This window comes from Empidonax traillii, unplaced genomic scaffold (genome assembly GCF_003031625.1).
Source record: "Empidonax traillii isolate 1590-97213 ecotype Southwest subspecies unplaced genomic scaffold, ASM303162v1 scaffold237:size1322474, whole genome shotgun sequence".
Classification (NCBI taxonomy): domain Eukaryota; kingdom Metazoa; phylum Chordata; class Aves; order Passeriformes; family Tyrannidae; genus Empidonax; species Empidonax traillii.
The window spans coordinates 1,284,227-1,307,211 of record NW_020955430.1 but is presented as its reverse complement, the minus strand read 5'-3'; the positions used below and the strand labels follow the sequence as shown (position 1 = coordinate 1,307,211).

Below are 22,985 nucleotides of genomic sequence, written 5' to 3'. Positions count from 1 at the left end.
CCTCCACAAACCTAGTCCAATATAGGAAAGAAGTAATTTACATATTCAGCTCCTTGCTTCCTTTTTATCTCTCATTAGTGATCATGGAACAAAAATAATTTTCCATCACTGCTGCTCCCTGACATTTGGGATTTCCTCACAGTCACCTCCTGTCCAAGCACAGGAAAGATCCCCAGCTATTCAGCTCTCAGTATCAAGTATTTTTAACCCTATTCGCTGTTACTTTCTCCCCACACTATGAAAGATTTTACATTTCCTTTCAATCCACACCAAAAGCCATGTAGGGAAGGGAGCAGTGGGTGCCTCTGACACACGAGATGACTGGATAAACACGCCAAGGAAGGAGCTGCTGTGCTGCTTTACACATATTGCAAGGGCTCAGCAGGAACACACTGCGCAGGGCAGCAGGCACTGCATGCACACCCTCCAGCCCAGTGGGCTCACAGGACTAATCTGTGGTGTGGAGGAACTGCTGGTGCTGTTTCAAGACTGGAACCACTGGACTGCTTATGCTGCTCTTTCCTGCTCAGAATCTTAAGATAAAGACTATGTATAGTGGAGGAGCACATTTCTCAGTGGTGCATTAGCCACTAGACCTCAAAATCACCACCATGAGACAGTAAATAATTACAGTGAGATGGATAAACTTCCTTGCCTCAGCTGTTGTAGGCTAAGCCAAGACTAAACACATTTGTACAGCACTTAGTAAACTTTCACCATTTGAATAGCTTTCCTGTTATTGTCAAACCTATAAGCAAATAGTCCTTCTGACTGACCATATGGCAGAAGTACAGCAGCCAAGAGATGAATTTAACATGCCAGTACAGTTTACAGAGGCAAAGCAAGGAACAGCCAGTCCTTATAATGAAAGTTCCAAAAATGTCATTTTAAGAACAAAGTGCTCTGGCCTATAGTCCTGCTTAACACCCTCTCTTTATAAGCAGATGTTTAAAGGTCACATTAGGTCCTTTTATAAAGTAAATCACAATAGAAACGTTCGTTTATTTCGCAACCACATTTACAAAGCCAACATTTTCGCACCCTATTTAATCCTAACCTGCTTCTGGATCCAGGATCTCTTTGATAGTGGTTGCAGCCTGAAAGACTCATCCTTACTTTGTAGGGGACATTTAAACAAACTGGACATACAGAAGTTCATAGGACCTGACAAATGTGCCCATCAGTGCTGAGGGAACATGCTGATGTTGCACGGCTACTCTCATCTCTGAAAAGTCACAGTGACCATGAGAGGTTCCCTCGGTCTGGAAAAAAGCAAATGTCACTACCACTTTCAAGAAAGGCAAGAAAGAAGATCTGGAGAACTACAAACCACTCAGCCTCATCTCAGTCCCTGGGAAGCCAGTGGAGCAAATCTGTCTGAAAACCTATTTCAAACACACAAAGGACAAGAATACAATCAGCACATTAAAAACAGACAGTGGGGTGAGAGAAACACAGGTCCTACTTCTGATTTTATATCACTTCAAAAATTACAAAGCACCACTAACGTCAGAAGGCAAAACTCTACATCACAGATTCTTGTGAGCTTCCACTAGTTTAAGACCAAGTATAATTTATCCTAAATGTAATTTAACATCGTTAAGTAATGTCAGAGTCACAACATTTAAATGCACCAGATACAAACATCATCTTGATCACACTTCTGTAATAGCTCCTGACCAAAATTGAGTATACTATCCCAACACACTGCTGGGACCTCACCATAAATACATCTCTCTCTTTGTGGTTTTGCAATGATGTTGTGCTGTTTTATATTGGAGAAGATAAGCTTTAGCACTGTCCAAATCCTTAGGCTGCATTAAAAACTCTACAGGTAAGTAATTTACCTAGTTAGATTCTTTCCTCTTCTCTGCATATGCCTTTTCCAATGGTTGGTTTTAGGATGTTCACAGAAATAGCATTGCAGAAATCAACAGCTGTCACTGTTAACTCAACATGCAGATACTGAGTTTACTCGAGGACAACATCAGTTTCAGCACACTTAAAGGTTTTAAACTTGTTTTCCTGGCAAAACGCTTCTTCATACACAGCATCTGCTGATATTTAGAGCCTAAAGTATGTTGGAAATACTATATATACTTCATCAATGTTAGCCAACAGCTTTTCATCACCTTTATCACTATTCCCATTGACAGCTGCAGAGCAGCATTAGAAAAATGACTAATGGTCATACAGCACTTCCACAATCAAAACTCTGATTATTTTATTCCACCTTGGCACTTGCACTACAACTCAAGGTCGTTTCTCTTAAAGTAGAGCATCTTCAAAGAATTCTCAATGTCAGCATTGTGAAACAAAAAAGTGTTTTCAGAAAACAGGAACTGAGGAGATGTAAACAGTGATGAGAACACATCTGTGGGGCTGTCATCTAAAGAGAACATCCCACAGTCATTTACATTCATTCACAGAGTAAGGTTACTTCCACCCACCCACATTTTGATTAGGCCAATTCTGCCTTCGTTTGCACATATATCTTTTCTGCCTTTAAACAAATATATGGTGTCACAGTTAAAGCAAAGCAAACAGAATTCTGTCAGGGATATCTGTTAGGATTGCTTTTTGTTTCTTCACTCCGGAGTTTGAACAGCGTGTTTGAAGAACACAGCTCAAGGATAGTTTTACAAAGACCGAAATTTTAAACAGTGAAGACACTCCAGGGCCTCTTAAATCATAAAATGTCCCCATTCAGCTCAATGGCTGGATTATAGGAAAAATCGGATGTTCTGTGACTTCCACTCACCTTGAATGAGCAGAGGAAATCAAGTAATTGAGAGTAGAAGCACAAGAATATACGCAAATGCTCAGGCTTTTTGATCTGCTAAGTGTCCTTGACTATAGATTGAAAGATTGCATACCAGCAGATGAAATGTGATTATTTTACACCAAAAAAACCCCTCTTGAAATCTTTTAAATACAGTTCCTTTGAACTGAAAACATTATCTCTTCTAAGAATAATCACATTCATAACATTTCTGTTAGCCTAGGTGATACAGAGGATCCCATCTCCCTGCTACTCTTGAAGAATTCATGGTCCTTTCAAGGTTCTTTCTGTGCTCAGCACGTGAAGCAAAATAGAGGGATCATAATTTGCCAATAACAACACCAAGTATCAATGCCAATCATAAGTATCAATTTATTTAGAGTTGCTCACCACATACACATTTAACTCCAGTTTCACTAACTGGTCATTAACTTGCACACAATCTGGTATGAATATTACATGTTCTCCCCAATATTCAGGTCATTATTAGTCACTACATTTCCAAAAACTCAAAGAGTCAGGGCAGGCAAGGGCAAGACACCTCACTTCACCTGGCCTCCTTGTTTTTGTCTCTCACAAAGATATATATTTGCATGAAGTCTTGGATCCAAGTTCACAACTGATGCAAGCAGGGACTTTGAAGGCAATGCAACCAAGAACACATTTGGCTCATTTTGCTACTTCAGCCTCGTGTTTGTTTTGACTTGCTCAACACTGACACGTTCAGAATACAACACAGAAAATTATCTGGTGTGTCCTTGCATATGGTGGCACTGTGGGTTACAGCACCGGTGTTGTCCAGCATGTGGTAAAAAGGAATGGTCACCTGTTTTTGCACAGGATCGCAGCTCCACTCCTTACAGAACAGGTTACTGTGATGTAACGGGTCATTTAAAGCCAGTCAAGGCCAATCAATCTCTCAGTACCTCAAAGACTGACCCCGTTTTTCATCTGAGCAACTTCCCAGAGTTGCTGTACATAACATAGCCCCTTTAAATTTAGTAACTACGAGCAGAGACAAATTTATCTCTTAACAGATCTAAATAACATGGCAAATGTATGAGCCTGGCATTAGTACAGGTCAGCAAAACCCCAAAATAGACTAAGAGGGAGTCACCTCACAGCTTTGACACTGTAAACTATCCCTCCCTGGCTTTGTGCTCTGAACTCTTAGAATGGTACACACAGAAAAAGCAGGAGCCAGCATACAAAGAATGTTCAACTTTTCACATACCTTTGCCAACTTGTATTTCTGAGCCAGCCAAGCCCATTCTGCAGGAGATTATGCATTAACTGCAGTAATGCAGGAGATAATGCCGCAACTTGGAACAAGGGAAAAGTTGTTTGAGTACTCCCATCACATTTAACCCTGAAATATTCTGAGAATTCAGCCATAACGAAACACATCTTTTGGAATAAGGGCCCCCTAAATCAGAACTTTTCAGCACTGCTGGGGATCAGAATATTTTTCATCTTCAAAACATCTACTTTTTAGGCTCAAACTGCTTTATAAAAACAATACATACAATTTCAGCATGAATATCTCATAATTATCAACATTTCCATGAACAGATTGCAAGGGAGAACCAATCTTAAGATCCTTCACACTCCCAACTCTCAAGCCGCAGAGTCCACGTTCCCATATGAAAAACAAACCAACCAACAAACAAACAAAACAAAGGGAGCTACAGTCAAGCCTTTGAAGTTTTTATGGTACAAGTCAGATCTTCACAGTTCCATATTCAAGACCTTCACATCTAAAAATGGCCTTACAGGTCACATCTTCAGTGTGCTGTCAGTGAAGTATTATTGTGAATGTATTGGGCAGGAGGGATCTACAAATTCCAAGAGTTTCCATGAACATTTCCTCGTTTCTCATATGGTTTAAAACAGAACTTTGAGTAGAGGAAGTATGTTTCTTTAGTCATTCTGTACAGCCTTGACCACCAACATATTCTGAATTCACATATATTGAAAGGGATTCAAAAGACCTAATTGAATATATGACTATCAGCTTCAGTCATTTTGAATTCAGAAGTATTTTTCAAAAGCTGCAGTTCCCATTCTTTTGTCCCTCTTTAAAGGAGAGAGATCATTCATATTGAAAAGGGAAAAGTAAATTGCATACAGTTTGGAAAAGGGAACATGTAGGTTTTGATTTTGCCACATTCGTTTGATTTCAAGGGTAGCCTACATTGTCTAAGAAACTTTTATATCACATTTGAGATATAAGAGCTGTGGGAATAATTGCATTTTGACAGCAACAGTAATGTCTTCTCAATGGACCTGCTGAAAATGGAAGTGTTCAAGCCACCCTCTGCTTTTAGCACTTTGATTCCAAAAACGAGACCAGAAGTACCCACCTGGATTTTAAGAAGAAAAAAAAAATGTACAGGATTAAAAAGAGCTCAATACTGGCAACAATATTTTGATAACATCCAAGTGTCAAGGCCTTAACATTTGCTGGACTGGCTGAATGTGCATCCTGATTTTTCTCACTGGATTTTTCCCTTGTTCAGGAAGAACTCTTGCTGCTGGGAGGAGATGGACAAGACTTCTGACCCCTGCCCCTGCACTTGCTTAAAAGGGAGGGCAAAGGTCACACAGAAGGAAAAAAGGTTTGAAGCTTTCAGTGGAAGGGCAGATGTGGGCTGGAATTTAGCTGGAGGGAGGGAAAGGAGAGGGGAAGGAAAAAAAAAAAAAATTCAATCTGCTCCCAGCTCTTCTACAAATGCTAAAGTGTATCAAACTCATTTGCAAGGCTTTAAGGATTAAAGTTCTTGCTGAAGAACAGTACTGGCACTTGTAGTAAAAATAAATAAAAGAGCTTTTCCATTCCCATAAACAGCTATTGCACCTTTCCAGTCAGCCTCACTCTCAAGTTCATCCACTGTAAATTCAGCCTTTCTCTCGGCTCCCACGAGTGCTCTACAGTTTTCACTGCACTCCCCAGGACAGAGTTTTCTTGTGACCTTCAGACCTGTGAAAGTTGTGTGATGAACGTGCATTTTAATCATAATCACAGTCAAGTTCATCTTTTATCATTCTTCCTCCAGAATAAGTAAATGCATCTCCCTAAGGAACTCGAATCTCTGCCACTCCCCATTTCCCCCTATAAATAGGACCACTACAAACCTTGCTACTCGAGTTTGCAACTGCTGCTGAACTGCAAGACTTACATTTCTGGCCACATAATACAAAAGAAAGAAAGTCTGTAAGATCTGGGGTTTTTTACAATCAGTGGTAGTTGGTCACAGCCAGCACAACACTAATTAACAAATACAACACAAAGTTATTTCATGTGTCTGAAACACATCTGGTTATGTATTTTACATGTATTTAGATAGCTAAAGAAATACAGAGAGCAAAAACAATGCAGTAAAGTTATCTTTCTGTCAATTTACTGTATTTAAGAAATAATACATATTTTCCCATTCACAAACAAGATTTGTTTTTATTCTTTTGATAACATGCAATATAATACAATCAGTATTGAACCTAAGAGGTGAGGGAAATTAGCATATTTAATAATTAATGCATTAATATCCTTATTGACTACAAGCTGGGAGAAGTATTTCACAGCTATTGCTCAAGTTCTTAAGTGAAGGTGTAAGGCAACAGGATGACACTTTCACTGACACTGAACATTGTTTATATATTTTCCTTACAAGACCAACAAATTCAGAGATTTGCATAATATCCCAGAAGGAAGCCTTCTGAAGAGAACTTCATGAAATACTTCATTTCTTGCATGTGATCCAGTATTTGGTTGCTTTCTCAATGATTAAAAAAGAAAAGAGAAAAAGAAGGGAAAAAGAGGAGACCCAGTAGTAGTGAAATCCCTCCCTGAAATTACAAGCAACAAGCTGTTTCCTAATTAATTCTGGTTCAAAAACTACTTCTGAATTCATCATTGATCACAAATGCTCATTTTAAAGACTGACCACTAAGTTATTACTGGGGGAGAGATCAAATAGTGCTAAAATACCTAAGAGAAATGTGTTTAGATGTAGTTTGTCTTTGGTATGACAATAGTGACCATAACCCTTGCCTTGACGTGAAGGAATGTGTGTATCTCACAGGAAAGTTGCAACCTTTTGCACCTAACCCCTCAAAAAATCCCAATCTCAGCACAACTGTGTTGTCATAAGAAGCTTCACCAGAAACATAAGTGATAGAACAGGCAGGGCTGGGAATTAGCAGGAAGCATTTCTATCGCAGTCCATCCTGAGCTATCAGGGGCTCTGATGACTTAGCCTTTCCTTCAGATGAGATAAAAACCAGAGGTCCCACCATCTGGTGGCCATTAGGAAACCAGAGATATTGGAGTTATTAGACCTTGAATCCTGGTCGTATTCCAAGACAAACAACTGTATTCAGCCTTCCTAATAATTCCATACTGTTTCAGAGAAAAATCACACCTTCTTCTACCTGTCCAAAGGTGCTGTGCAGTGTTTATTGCTATTCTGCAAAACAAAACACTAACCCTGCAGGATTACACTGCACTCCACAGTGGCATGACACTTGCTCCACCTCTTTTATCCATTGTCTGATAGTGGCTATATTAGGTTTTGTTACTGGCCCCCGTTCTCTGGAGTGATGGAGGGTGGCCAGGCTGCACCTCCTGCAGTGGGACCTACAGAAATAGTCTGCAGGGATGAAACCCCTTAAGGATTGCTGGAGTATCAGTGCAAGGAAGGCACAGGTACCCAGCTGCCCTGCACACCATCTTGCTGCTCATCTCCCAGGAACACCCACACGCCACTTCACAAATGTTTATCACAGCGTGTACAGTCTTTGTGTCAGAGACAAGCACTGACATTCCCTGTGCCCATCAGCCATCTGACCTTGGTGCTCCCAAATTACCACTCTTCCCAATTCTCCTCTGGGTGTAAAAGGACTCAGGTTATTAACAGTTATCCTCCAAGTCACACCTCAGTTAAATGGAGAAATTAGCTCAAAACTAGATTGGCTAAATATCCTCTCCTCCTTTAACCTTCTTCCAGAGATCAAAAACATCAGTGAGACTTACTGAATAATTAATCTGGATATGATGTCAAATTTACCCTGAAACTCTTTCCACCTGCTGTTACTGTCCTTTGAGATTCCCAAGAGGTCAGAACTAAGCAATAGCTGTATATAAACATACACCCACACGCATTTTTACTTGAATCAAGTATAATAGCTTTGGATGCTCTCATGTTAATCTTACCCAAGGATTACAACCCTGATTAATTTCTCAGTTTGTCAAAGGGGTGTGTAATGTTCCTAGAGTGAACACCGAGATGTTCTTTCTGGCTTGACCGGGGCAGATTTTACCTCAGTATATGAAATAACTGGATGTTTTCTGGAGAGTTGATGCTTCTGTTGTTGCAAGGAAGAGAAGAGAATGATCCCTTTGGATTGCTGATCACTGACCCCAAAGATTTATGATCTGAGCTATCACATCAACAATCAGTTCAACAATAAAATCCTGTTGCAGAAAAGTTCCTTTTTTATGGTCTCTATTTTCATGCCAGCAGCATAAAGCACAGCTGTGCTCTGAGCTCACCATCCTGCCACAAGGCTGAGAAAGAACAGTTTCAGGAGCAATGACAATTGTTTCCAAGCCTTTCCTCAGCCAGATAATCATCAACACCCTCCTACCACAGTAAGTGATTTTAAATTAAAATCAGGCTTGAACCTCCACTCCTATACCCAAGAACAACATTTAATTCAGGAATTCTCTAGGTTTTAAGAGGCAGAGGAGCTGCCATCCTTAAACAGAATGAGTATCAGAGGAAGCTGAGTGTACACAGTTCCTTAAACAGCAGCAGCAATTCTACGGTTGGTGTGAGGAGACTGCCCCTTGCTGAGCAGTATTTTCCCAGGATTTCTTTAGGTTTTGCACATATCTGGCAGGTTGCAAATCTTTTGAAGTAGGGATTGTGTTTCAAGTTTGATTTTCCGTATATGAGAGCACAGTAGGGTCAGATGTGGTGACCTGAGTTCACAGGTGTGAGCGTCACAGATGTAACAATAAAAACATGAGGTTCACAATGCCACAAAGTGATCTTTCAGAGAAAAAGAAAGTATGCCATGTGCACAAGAAGGTACTTCAATCTCACAGATTTTTAATGAAGTAGTATCTGAAGAGCATTTTTGAAATGTAAAATCTGAATAAAATCACGTGCTCTGGGCTTCTGGTAAGTGCTGGATTTCCTTCCTCTAACAACAAGAAAAACAATTCACAGCTATCTATACTCCCACACTCACCACACAGACTTAACTTCTGCTGGGACAGGCACAAGACCTACAGATGCAGTGGGAGAAATAGAATGGGAGCTAAAAGTTCAACCTGTGAACTGATCCAAACATTCACTTCCAAGCTCCCCCCAGCAGAGGCAAACAGCGATTTCCCACTGCAGAGCAGGGCAACGCACATTGTGCCCCCCGACACCCTGCAGGCTCCTTTGTGCCACGGAATACATTAATAAGGGCAAAAGGTTATTTTCCAGCAAAGTTTGTAAATTAAATTCTATAGAAAACCAAACAAAAGGTTACATGAGTGTTCATTTATCCACAAGCAGCGAACTCCAGAAAACATTTCGTTTCAGATTTTGCAATGTGTCCCAACAATGGCAGCTTATACACCGCAGGTACTCTGCATGCAAGGCTAAATTAATTAATATCAAATTTCAGTCACATGTACTGACCTGAGAAAGGTTTCAAATTAGTTTTTCCACTAAATGAATTTTGGTTAAGACCTTTGATAACAAATAAAGTAACTGAAAGGAAGAACACACTTTATTTGATTACTTTTAAAGCACATGGGCTTGCAAAATGGTGCAAACGGAAAATACAGAATGGAGTACGAAGATGCCTCATTTATTTAGTTAGATAAGTTATCTTAAGGTATAAGTTGTCTAACTTGGATTTAAACCAGCAACAGAAATATTCCCTGCCTCACACTGAACAAAACACCTTACACTCGCTGTGTTGAAGGTGTGGAAATTTGCACCAAATTATGCATTAAACTGCAAAAACGGACAGGGCAGAGGCTTGCTGAGGATCCATCAGCTACAGCTGCCCTCCTTCCTCCCTGCAGGCATATCACCCACCTGCAGGGCACAGGCACAGCCTCCTGCTAGGGAATGGCACCAGCAAACAGGATTTCTGGCCCTGCAGGCTTCTCCGCTGGAGCTTCTCCCTCCATTTAACAGCTTCTCTCCTCCCACAAACTCCAGCTCATCCAGAGACACAGAAATGCAAAACAATATTTGGAGCAAGTGCAACCAATTACTGTCATTTAAAAGCTGTGCTTTGTTCTGAACACTTCACTGTGTCCAGTGTGCACCAAACATGACGTAACCAACCCAGCAGATCCTGCAGGCCAAAAAACTATGATTTATATTTTTTTTTCCTGACTCTTTAACCCAGACCTTTCTAAACAAACCTCCATCCAGCTTGTCAGAGACCCTGAATCCAACACCTCCGGGTGCCAATTGCTTCATACAGAGATGTAAGAAACCCCACAGCTGACAGGTCTGAGATAACCCAGTCTCAGGAGAGCTGACTCCTGATTTCCTCACCTCTGCCCAAGTCAAACATCCAGATGTTAAATAACAGGTCTCTACAGTCTAGCACTTCAAGAAAAAAAATGTGGCATCACCTGTATCCCCATGAAAAATACTACACTAGCTATGTTTTTATTTACATTATGCTTTCACAACTTGAATAAAGTAACACCAACTTTGTTCTGTTGCTTTACACAGATGCTATTTGTTTGGTAGAGTCTAGGCTTTTATGTGGTACTAATTTCTAACCAGCCTCGTAGCACCAGAGTGGAATATATGTAAGGAAAAGAACAAGATTTAAGTCTTTAGTTCTGTGAAATTAAAACTGAAATTCAAAGTTGCATTCAGATCAGTTTTTCTAAAACACGTTTTGTATGTTTTTATCATCATTCTCTAGTCATACATATTAGGAGAGCAAGTAGATTAGTCATGAAAATCAAGAAAGAAAAATATTTGTATCTTCTTAAGAACTTGAGGAAAACACAAACAAGCACTAAATTTCTTTCCTCTAAATTTCTTTCAGTGTTACCAACAGTTACCTGTTTTAAAGTACACCTTGATAAACAGACATACAAACCTCTGGGAGCAGCACATGCATGATTATTTTACAGATAGCTCCAAACATGGTTTGGAGTATTTAAGAAAGCCACCTGAAGCCATTCATCAAGCTAAACTGAGAATAGAATCCAGGTTTCCTTATTAGTTATGCCACAACCAAGTCCTCCTGTTTTATCTACAAAATACTAACTTCCTGTCCTAACCATAAAATATCTGACATATCCTGCTACAGTTCCTTGATATCATCACACAGGAATTTGTGATTTGGGGCTTATCAAGAGCAAGAGGCCACAGTGGTTACAAAACTGAGCAAGCACAGCAAATTTCACAGCTCTGCCAAGTAACTGAATGAATTGTGGTGGTCTCATCTTACAGAGATAAACTGGTTCCAAACAGAATTTGAATTACGTTCCCATAGTAGTTTTATGACAAAGTTAATGGAAAGGCTTCGGTGCTTTTGTGCACCTTTTTCAAGATACAAGTTGATACCAGTGCTACTTTGATACAGTGTGAGGCAACATCTAAATAATCAGGCTTAAGATGCCACTGACATTTGATAGGTAAGGAAAATAAGGATTACTCATGCCAGACACTAAATAAAATTCCAAAAGAAACTGAGGCCCCCCATGACATACTATGTAAGGTGCAGACTAAATTCTCAGTGACCTCAGGTAAACACAACAGCCCAGAGTACACCTGACAGCAGTGAGTGCTTTTCAATTGTCTCTTTCTTACATTTGCCTCCACACATTTTAAGGGTGTTACAAAACACTTTTACTGCCTATCTAGAAAAGCAAAATGAAAATTTCTTTGTAAAATCAAAGAAAACTCACAATATTCTTCATAAAGACCAATCCTGCTCTTCTTTTTTTTAGAACAAAACCACGCAGATAAGGAAGTGTTGTAAATCTGAGATCTGTGAGCTGCTGGGCTGCAGAAGGGCCCCTCTAAACAAGTATGTCGTGGAGCTAGCCTGTACCTGTGTCTCACTGCACATTCCTCTGGCAAAGGAATTTAGTCCTGAAACCTGGTACCCCTCTGCCCTCCTCTGAGTGAGCTCATAATACCGGAATGAAGAGGAGGGAAATAACTTTCTCACTGGAATTTCTTTAATGGAAATAATAAGAACACATCCTGATGAAACAGATGCTGCGTTTTCCCTGGTTGTTCTTAAACACACAGAACACTTGTTATTATATAGAGAAAACACAGAACTACCTCAGCAACATTTATCCCTGGTAAATTCAATGTTATCATGTAATTCAAACAAAATCCGTAGCCAGTATCACTGCACAAAGGTGCCTGGGCTGACAGTCTTCTGTGCAGGGAAAACTGTAAAACAATCATTCCAGACTTGGACAGTAACTCAGCCAAACAACAAAAAAAAATCCTCAAAGCTGCCTTTTCATTAGTTTTACAAACTGCAAGGTAAGAAAGAAAGGAGAAATAGATCTGGAAAGCTACAGTGAACTGCAGAACACTTCTGGTAACTGCTGCTCAGAATGAAAATTATTAAACTCCTACTACTAAGTTTGGAAAGGAAAAAAACCAAACCACTTGTTTGCTGAAATTCACACAATATCTACTGTTTTGTGAATCAGACTTCTGTTAAAAAAAAAAAAAAAACAGAAAGAACCAATTATATTTTTTTTACCATAGCTTTAATTTACTTCTATCCAAAATACTCGGTAAACACTTTGGTTTGTGGTTCATAAAGTATCCTTGAATGGAGCTGAAAAGTTATAGTAACACTGGAGATCTGATATAAACATTAATTAATTCTACTCTACCACTGTCAGACTGTAGTTAAAGACTCACTAGCTGGTTTTTAATCCCTGCCACTCCTCTCTGAAAGACGTGCAGAACTTGGCTGGATAGCACAAAGCTGGAAGATAAAACCCAACCACATTCTTGGGGAACTTCATAGTCTGGTGCTAGCCCACAGAAGAAAATGCAGTTGAGTGGAGAGCCTTTAAGCAGCCATAATCAACATTTTACAGTTTTGTGCCTTATTTGTTAGAGCTTCAAACCTTCGAGATCTCCAAAGGCAGATTACACAAGTCATCTCATTTAGAGAGGAGCCCGAGGGCACACAAAACACCCGGTGCAACAGTTCAAAGAAGCAAAACTTGCTGCATGACTTGGGGCAAAGCTTTCTTCACACATGCAGGGCAGTAACACCAGTACTTAGCCCGGCAGGGTGGAAGGACATCTGCAAATCACCACCAGGGGTGAAGGACAACACGAGATGCAACCAGTGATTATGTATTTTGAAATAAAAATTGTGTTTCTTCGTATTACGTAAGGAAACGGTGTGAAATGCATGCCCATGATAAATGAACCCTGCAGAAGGGACAAAACAGACCAAATGCTGTTGCTTGTGAACGTGCCTGTCACATGGCACTCCAGGCTTCGGCCTATCCTGCAACTCTCAGCACTCGGGAAGGTCTGCAAAGACATTTTACCCTCAATGACAAATGTGCTCTGCCACATTAAAACATGTTCTGACCCGGATCCCGGTCGGTACAGTCACAGAAAAGCAGTCTTTGCAAAACCTCTGAGGTGATTTTCCAACCACATTCTTAGGGAACAGATTACTTGAGCTCCCAGAGACCCTGCTGAGGGCTCTCCACACTCCACACGCTCCAGGGCAGCACATTCACATGGAAATCGCACCACTAAGAGAGACAGGTCAAACCACAGTTTGGAGCTCACTCTAATTATCTAGGCAGATTTTGGTTTAATCCTAACAAGATTATACATTCAGAGAGATTAAGGTTGTTAAAAGTACCACAGAGCAAACCATATAATCACTACCTTCAAGAAACCATCTGAAGTATTCTGTTTATGGTCACCAACTCATTTAACTTTAAAACCTCTGTGGACCTCTGTGGTATTCAAAGAGTATTTTCTGTATCTATTTGTGGTAAAAGTAGGCTAAGCATCTGACATTTGCTTTGGTGCCTAGAACACATTTGTTACAGGAGTGGTTTGAAAGCTTCTTCCTTTCACCACCACATTAACATATTTTCTGTATATTGTTAAGGTTACATCTTGGATCTCTTCAAGTCACAGAGAAAAGCCAAGTACCATCTGTAGAAAGATTTTACAGGCTGTTTCCAGTTTAAGCCCTTTATTAGGTTAAAAATGCATTTCTCTTCCTTTGTAAAAATGATCATATAAATCTTACAAGAAGAGATAGCTGTTAAAAACTGTGTTTTTGATGAAAACAGAAAACATTTGCTAAATAGCAAGCTATGCATTTGGGTTACACCTATTCCCACAGTGAAAGTAAAGAGAATGTGCATTTCATAAGTACACCAGACATAAAGCACCTTACTTTTGGCACCCAGGGCTTATTGGAAATCACCTCAGTCATGAACAGAAGACTGAGACCCACCACACTTTTATCCTTTCTGGTAACAAAGATCCAGAATGTTCTATGCAAAATGCCATTTACACTGTGCAGTGCAATCCAGGACCTGCCAACCTCACCTTCCAGCTGAATCTACACATATGCTGCACTTCATAGAAAAAGCATTTACAAAGATACATTCATTTTACAGATAATGTTCCAACTTTTCAACCCCTCACACACACTTTGATGACAGTCTAAAACCTCAAAAGGAAGGCTGAGGCTGAAAGCCTACAGGCTCCTTTTATGGAAAAGTCTGAAGACTACTATAATTCTTAATTTTCCAAGCTTGTTTCTTGCTCCTGCAGGCTATGTTCTTCCAGTTCAGTTCCACCCTGCTTTGTGGATCATTTTGTGCTTTAATCATCAAAGTACAATACAGTGATTCACCCTCCTATTGTTTTGATGTGTTTCCACTATAGTAGTAGCAATAATGCCAAATTGCTTTTAAAAAATTAAATAAATATATTACACCGAGCAAGTGATATCTGCACACTCCTTCACTGCAGAATTTTGACTGAAAGAACTCTTAGAATTTTAAAATGGTCCTGATTCTCTTTGGGAAAGTCCAGCCATTATTCATTGTGTCAATTCATCTATTTAACTTTTTTACAGTAATGAGATGAGCTTATAGATATTTCAGAATATACTTTATATGGAAAAATTGACTTGCCAGCTTATGAACTCTAAACAAACTTTAAAGTATTAAGAGTAATAGATTCATCACATCTTTTATAATTATATAATTTTCTTGGGAACCTTTTTTTTTTTTTTTTTGTTTAAGACTTCTTTTTAGAACTAGACATTATTTCATGTCCACAGAAAGATATCTTACTACTTGTGAGAGGAGGATCTTAATAGAAAATATTATTTTCAATTATTCAAATAATAGGATAAGGAACATAAGAACTGATTTGAAAACACTAATGCTATGAGAGCAGGTAAGGAACATCCAGTAATTTAAAAAGTCAGGAAAAGACAAAGCACTGACTTGATGCTATTTAAAGCTTTAAAATTATTCTACTAGCAAGAAATCAAGCTGGTAACCTTTAATTTGCAGAGATTTTAAGAAGCACAACAGCATTTTTAAGTCTATTTCTTGCTTAACTGCACTTTCCTTTTCCTTTTCTCTACTTTTTAGGTCCAAACCAACCCCTTCAAACAGTACTATAAATTCATTTACACAGTTGGCTTTCAGCTGATTCTGTACAAACATTTCTATCCCAATCTCCAGAAAGCTGCAAGTTTTGATCTGTCTGCCAAAAAAATATGCTAAGGAAACAGTTAATATTGATGTTGCTACCTTGTTTCCAACCTCTTTCACCTTCAATGGAAATGGAAAAATGACAAATATGCAAAACTGAAGGAAAATTAACTATTAGCCTCATATCTTACAGAAACCTTGATGTCTTGCCTTTTCTAGCAAGTTCTCAATCAGTCCAGGTACAACCCCCAGATGATGTTTAGATTTTACCTGAGTTACACATCCCACTGGGGTCTTGCCAAGTGCTCGTGTCAAAGATGGAATCGTTGGTTCCTATTACCAAATTACCAACGGGGAAAGCAATGAACATGAGGTACAACCCTCCTGAGCAGATCTGTGCAGGAGAGATTCCTGGGTAACAGGCACTGACACGTCCTCACTGCTGCTGCAGTGAGGCATCAGAGAAAGCGCTGCGGGATTAACCGCCAGGAGTGATCCTGGCAGCCTCCCTGCCTGCTGGAGCACAAAGGAGAACCAGAAAGGCAGAGGAGCTTGGAGAGCACGTTGAGGCAAGGGCTGGAGGCTGTGCAAAGTACAGGAGATTCCAGCCAAATGGGAGAGAATAGAGCAGGGGCTGAATGAGGCAAACTCAGAATACAGTAGCTATTGACAGCTCGGTGGACAGAAGCAAATCAGACCAATCTGATTTTCTTGATTCTCTCAGTATGAAGGTAACCGAGTGAGCAGAGACTGTGAAAACTGGAGGTGCTGCTTTAGTGGCCCAGTGAGGTTGACACAGCCAAAGCTAATCAAAATCCTACAGAAACAACAAGAAGGAAAGCACAGACCTTGGGGATCTTTGCAGCTCTGTATTCTACTGGGTACAGGCAGAATCAGAGGGCCAGCAGTCAGCTCTGAGCAGCACAGACTATTAAAAAATGTGGCAAAGAAGCCAGCAAAAGAGCAGATCCATGGAACAGTTCCCTTGGCTTGGTATTATTTTCACCTCTTTGTGTTTCCTCAAACCTGAGAGAAAGGTAAACAATTCTGAAAAGACAAATTCGAACCTAAGTAGCAAGATTATTGTCAACAACTTTTGAAAGTAGAAAGTTAAACACAGTACTGGAAACTGCAGCAACACGACTTCCATATAAATCACACCAACAGAGAAGGGGAAGTTGTGTGGGAAAACCCAAGGCAGGCTGAACTGAAGGAAATTTGTGCAAAAAGCACAGGAACAAGTTATTTACTTTCCCCAAGTATTTTTAGATTTATTGCCCACACCTCCAAATTCCCTCTTTGCAAGGAACAGGTAATGAGAACTGCATGATTCCACTCTAAATGCTCTTTCTGTTCAGACATGTAAATGGAAATAAGTATATTAAAGCTCAGTTAGGGTTTACAGCCTTCCCAGCAGAGTAGGAGCCTTACTGGGCTCTAGGGATATTTTGAAATAAGATAAAGTAATAAAAAAAAATAAATAAAAAAGATAACTAAAAACCCAGCCACCCAAGGAAATTAATCATTATCCATGGAGGGGCACACAAACCCACTTATGAAGGAAGAGAGAAGGTCAAGTACATCAAGAATTCTGGCAGGAAAGACTTTTTTTATCTATATAACTTCATGAGCATCTCAAAATACTATTACACCACTCTACAGTAAAAGAATACCTTTTTTCTCCCAGAAGGAATATCTTCCTTTTATTATTTTGAGGTACCTAAAGACTTGCCCTAAAAAAACTGATAATCCCCAAAAAGTCACTGACAAAAGGGTAAAACTGGCTGGCATCTCTGAAATATGTTTGTTTCCTCAGCACTGTTCAATACAGAATCATGAGCTTTGCAGTGTTTGTAGCAATCCCTTCCTAGTTCATCCTGAAAGATGCCCAAAAACCAGGTGGGTCATATTTCCTGATCCATAACCAAACTGTCTGACAAGAGCCCGGGGAACACAGTGGCTGGTAGCAAAGCTGGCTTGTACAGAAGGGGAAATAAAATGCTTCTTCAGGTCACACAGTGCTTCTCACACCTATGAAAAGGCAGCCACAACCTTAAATCGATAATGATATCAAAAAAAAAAGCTTCTCAGAACACCATCACGTGTTACTCCATGTCATAGCTGCTGTAACCTGAAATGGTATCTGAGTGCCAAATAAACAGCCACTTTGTAGGCTCTGTTGTCTCAGCACCCAGAATAAACAATAAAACAGCAAATAAACAATTATTTGTTCAGATGGGAGAGAAAGGGATAGTCAGCTTTAAATGAAAATTTCCCGTAGACTCAACATGTCTTGGCAAAAGCTTGATAATTAGCACTGTTATGAACAATCAGCTTCTTTTTTTAGTAATTCTCATTATTTTGCTACAGAACCAGGTTATAATTGTTATTATTTTACTACAGACCTATTGCCACTCAAACTTGACTTTCCCAGAATGACCATTCTCAATACACTATGGGAATCTTCACCAAACAAGCCTCCACACCCATGCATTCTTACACATTAGAAGACTTATCTGGGACACAAATCCTGAGATTTAGAAGATTTTATACTGTTTCTAGAATTCTGTAGATTCCTTCCTTATACAAGTAACTTTACTACAGATATTACTTCTTCCCCCATAAAGTTCACGACTATATAAAGATACAGCTGTAAAAATCAAATTACAGAAGGATTGCATACTTACAAACACTGATTAAAATGGCAAAGAAAAAGAAAACAGAACTTTATAAATACCTCTTCAATGGATAACATCGTATTTGCAGAAACTGCACTGGAAAGTGTTATGATGAAAGCTGCAAGTCTGGTTTTGAATATCCATAATTAAACAGCTATTTTTCCCCTCTGTCAGAGTCTCTGGGACAAAATTTAATTTTGGCCACTGAAAACAACGAGCTCGGTTCAGTTAAGCTGCTCCAGTACATATTAAAGTAAAAGATATTATGAAACATTTGTATCATAGATATAGAAACAAAACACACAGAGAACCTGGGAGACAGATAAATAAGATCGCTTGGGTTAGTGTGTCATGAACTAGTAGAGCTTCAGTTACTCAAAATAGAGCAGACTGCCCAGAACTGGTTTTCACACATAGTTTTTATTTGCCTTACTTGGATACTGAAAATGTTTTACTGAACAAGATACTAAGTGCTAAAAAAAGAGAGTGGCTCTAGTTAATCTGCACATTTATTAGCAAAAAAAAAAAATAAATGGAGGAGTTGCAATAGTATGTGAAGTCCACTTGTAAAATAAAACTAATTGAACTCCATCTGAAAGCTCAGGTGTTCCAACAGAACATGTCTGATGGCAAATCCTTACAGTAAGTCCTAACAGTAGTTCCTTAGGACATCACATCAAAACCAGTGCAGGTACACTCAGCTGGCTGAAGAAGGACAGAAAAGAAATAAATGAGGAGCTATCATCTCACCTGCATGTCAGGTATGCTCTCAGGGAGGCACAGAATGATTTCTAGGACTATGATGCAGCTCAGCTGAGCAGGAGGCTGTCTCTCCATCTTGTGACCATTTTCAGCTCATGCTCCACCTCACGTTTCTGAGAGGACAACCCCAAAACATCAGCAAAACTCTGAGTATCTCTTAAAAACAGTCCCTCTCCTAAAAACTCCATTTTGCCCTATAGCCTGGAAAAGCCTCAGGGGAGGGCAGTGATCAGCCAAGGCAAACCCCTGCCTCTCTAGCACCTCTTATCCCCCCTAGTTCTGGACCAACTTTTCTCATTTGTCTTGGTGTAATGAATGTCTCAAGGACAGTACTACAAGGTTCTTTTACTCATGCACAGCATCCTGTACTGACACTGCTGGCTAATTATTAATGCAAATTATTGTTGATAAAAGACTGAAACCACAAATGAAGCACAGCTTCTAGAGTGACTTCAGATGAAAGTTGTTAGGGGAGCAATTGGTCTACAAACGAGGCAATAATCTCTGCAAAGTAACTGCAAGTCATCTATGTTTTCAACATTTGGCTCAAGAAAACACAGATAGCATTACAGGACTAATTTTGTACTGCCGTTCAAAATAGATTATCACTTATACCCAGGGAAAACAATTATTAACTGAGACATTCATTCAGATACACTTTAAAATCCTGTTCTTACAGAAAGGGGGATGACTACACCTCATAATTGAGACCTGTGTGTCAAAGCCATCTTTGATACAACTTCATTCAAGGTGCTGACCTGACATATTAGCCACTGCCTACACTAGTCATCTCCACAGTACCATTCCTGAAGAGCACTCAACAACTAGAACAATATTTAGGAAGTTTCCTTTACAACAGATATGTTACTGAAATGAGGTTTTTGAAGGAAAGAAATTAAGAACAACAGTTGTAAATGACACCATCTCCAGCAACAAGTGGACTGTCTCTGTGAATAGTCTTCTAGAAGTTATTACTCCTTATTAACCTAAAGCTTTAACCTCATTTGATTAACATGGTACTTCACTGTGCTCTGTCACTTCAAATTATATACCAGAAGACTATTAAGAAATGTTTCAGAGATCTTGCTTTTCCTAAAAAAAAAAAATCTCTGCTTACTGCAAATTCAGTCACCAGTACTTTCTCTTAACAGCTTACTTCATGCTAGAAGGTGTTGAGATGTGTTTTTAAATCAGTGATACCAGAAAGTCAGTAACCTACTACTGTATCTGAAGTTTACAAAAACAGAGTTTTAATATTTCCTGTTGGGCATGTTTGACAGCACTTTTAATAAAAATCATTAAATCCATTAACTGCTTAGACATGCAGAGCACTAAGTATTTTAAGGACCTATTTCTGATTCTTTTTCATACTTTTAGACTGATTACACAGCAACCAAAATTCTGATTGTTTTCTAACCCTGAAGAAAACTGTCAGGAAGACTTAGCAATAGCAAGTAGATACTAATCTTACTCACTACAATAGACTTAAATTGACAGAGTCCCCTTTATGGGCAATGAAAGATCCCAAGGAACTAACAAAACTCTGACTGTTAAGAGATGTGTTTTCCAACAGGTAGGAAGCAAAACTGGAGCAAACGATTTAAAATCCGCTGTCAGTTACATCTGCATCAGTCAGGAATAATTTCACTGCCATATTGCATGAATTTATAAAAATTACTACAAAATGTGGCACATTTACTTCAAAGAGCCTTTAAAATACTTGCTTTATAAAAGTCATTTCCACCCAGATTCCACTACAGCAAGAACTCTCAGAAGAACAGTTCTTGGTTTTGTTGAATAAAACTCTCTAATCTTTTAATCTTTGAGAAGATTAAAGCTTGTAACTACCACCTGATCAGGATGATGAAATTCTACTAGTGCAATTGATTATAAAAAATGCAAACCAGAATCAAGCCTTTCATATTTATGAAAAGTATAAACCCCTCTGCTATTAAAAGACTTTTAAAAACATTTCTTCTCAGTTGCACAGGAAGGTTCTAATTCCTTAAAATTTTAATCAAAAGAGTGGCAAATGCAGTAGAAAAACACTGGCTGCCAAGTCAAGAACACATGTTTTAACTGGCTTTGTTAGAAATCTGTCAAAAGTTGAATTAAAATAAACTTGCTTAAAACATATTATACTACTTCCATTAATTCACTATTGTATGTGAGCTGTAAAATCCACACTACAAACATTACTGTGCAATCTTCATTTATGTTACAATATAACAAAGACTTTTTTTAACTGCTGACTTTACATCAGTTGGACACTTAATTTAGTCTACAGATCTTCCAAAGGACTCTCTCATTCACTAGTTGAGTGGGCTAAGAACGGCAGCTGTAGAAAATCTATTATAACACCAAAAAGAAAAAAAATTATGAACATTTAGAAAGTCTGCAATCACCTACTGATCTATTTAAACATTAATTAGGAAGAGCAAGAGAAAATCCATAAAATTGTCATATTGGCAGATCATAAAATCATTGCTTCTGAATACCAACTTGGAATTTAAAACACATTTACTAATAGTCATGAAGCTTGATAAAACACTTAACAGCTTAATCCTTTAATTTCTCACATCACTTTTACTTAGTTATGATGTGCTGGGGATTGGATCCCTCGCGAACAAGGACCAAGAGGGTCAGCTTTTAACAGAAATGTTTGAGAAGAGCCTAAAAGGGAACGAAAGGCAGTCAGGTGCAAAGCGAGACAGTGACCACGCCTTCGGACACTGAAAGCTGTTACACGGCACACGGATGGTCTTTCACCCCAGGGTACTTTTCAAAAACTAGTCAAAGTCGAGCCGGCGAAAGGCACAAAGGAACTTCGGAACACAGGTGTACAGCAATTAAAAAAAAACCAAACCCGCGCATCTTTCCGAGGGGGCGGGGAGGTGTCCGTTCTCTGGCCCAAGGATGCCCGAACCCGACAGGTTAGAAGGGTGGGCACGTTCACCTCCAGCGAGCACTGGACCTGCAAACACTTACCGCACTCGCCAGCTCCGCGCCCAGCCAGAGGAGCAGCAGCACCAGCGCCCTGCGGGGAGGCAAAAGGGACAGAGTCACGGCGGGGAGCGAGGGCTCCGTGGGGAGCGGGGGGGCCGCGCTCGGCACTCACCCTGCGCGCCCCATGGCCCGGGCAGCCCGCGGGCACGGCCGAGGAAGAGCGGGGTCCGCCGTCCCTCGGGGCGGGCAGGGCACGGTGCGGATCCTTGCCGGCAGAGCCCTGAGGGTGCCCGGTCCCTCAGGGGGAGCGGCGGGGCTGGAGCTGCTCACTCTCGGTCACCGCTCGCCTCCCGCGGCGCCGCAGCCCCTCCAGGCGCTCGCAGCGTGCCCGGGCAGGAAGTTTGCGCGGTGCTCGCCGAGGCGTCGCACCTGAGCGGGGCCGGGTGGGCCGGGACCCAGCCCGGGCGAGCCCCGCGCCCGCCGCTCGCCCCTCCAGAGGGGCGACCCGGCACTGCCAACAACTCCTCCTGACCTTACACACGCTCAGAGCAGCTTCCGCTGCAGAAAATAGTCCGGGGTCCAGCTGCCCGCCCGGTGGAGGTGCGGGGCGGGGAGAGGCGGCGCCCGCCCTTGGAGCCGACAAAACCGCGGCGCCCGGGGGCAGGGCGGCGCTGGGGGGATCGCGGCCCCCTCGGAGCGGAGCGGCACCTCATCCTACACCGCCCGCCCGCCCCCGGAGCGGAGGAATACTGTAGTCCCGGGAGCACTTGAGCCGGCAGAAGCGAGCGAGTGCACCAGAGGGGCGGGCGCTGCCATCGGGGCGGCCGGCGGGAGCCGCCTGCAGGAGCCGCGCTGCCCCGCCGGGCTATGCCCGCGCCTCAGGGCCGGCCCCGGAGCTCCTGAGCGGGCGGGATGGAGCCGCGGTGGCGGAGCTGCAGCCTGGCCGCCGGCTGCCTGGTGCTGGTGCTGCTGGGGTGCTGGGGGCCGCGGGAGGCGGCGGCGGCGGTGAGTGCGGGGCGCCCTCCTTGTTCCCCGCGGGTGCTGTCCCTGCCGGGCGCGGCCGCCGCGCGGAGCCCCGGGGGGA

At 41.0% G+C, this 22,985-nt stretch overlaps 1 protein-coding gene and 1 long non-coding RNA gene across 5 annotated transcripts in view; one reads left to right on the top strand and one right to left on the bottom strand.

Moving 5' to 3' along the window:
* Nucleotides 1-22,163, bottom strand: part of LOC114059686 — a 35,891-nt gene extending 13,728 nt beyond the window's left edge. Inside the window, exons 1-2 of the long non-coding RNA XR_003571716.1 lie at nucleotides 22,074-22,163; nucleotides 21,944-21,992 (exon numbers count right to left, since the gene is read on the bottom strand). This is a non-coding gene — a long non-coding RNA (uncharacterized LOC114059686). The remainder of the gene's footprint in view (nucleotides 1-21,943; nucleotides 21,993-22,073) is intronic.
* A 446-nt stretch (nucleotides 22,164-22,609) lies between these two features.
* COL4A5 (collagen type IV alpha 5 chain) overlaps nucleotides 22,610-22,985 on the top strand; it is a 75,103-nt gene continuing 74,727 nt past the window's right edge. For 2 of the 4 annotated variants that reach the window (XM_027888412.1, XM_027888413.1), the window contains exon 1: nucleotides 22,611-22,906. In XM_027888412.1, coding sequence (XP_027744213.1) covers nucleotides 22,814-22,906 — 93 coding nt within the window. In that variant the 5' untranslated portion in view covers nucleotides 22,611-22,813. Of the gene's footprint in view, nucleotides 22,907-22,985 lie in introns of all 4 variants that reach the window. The other 2 variants (XM_027888411.1, XM_027888415.1) reach the window with 2 other exon arrangements.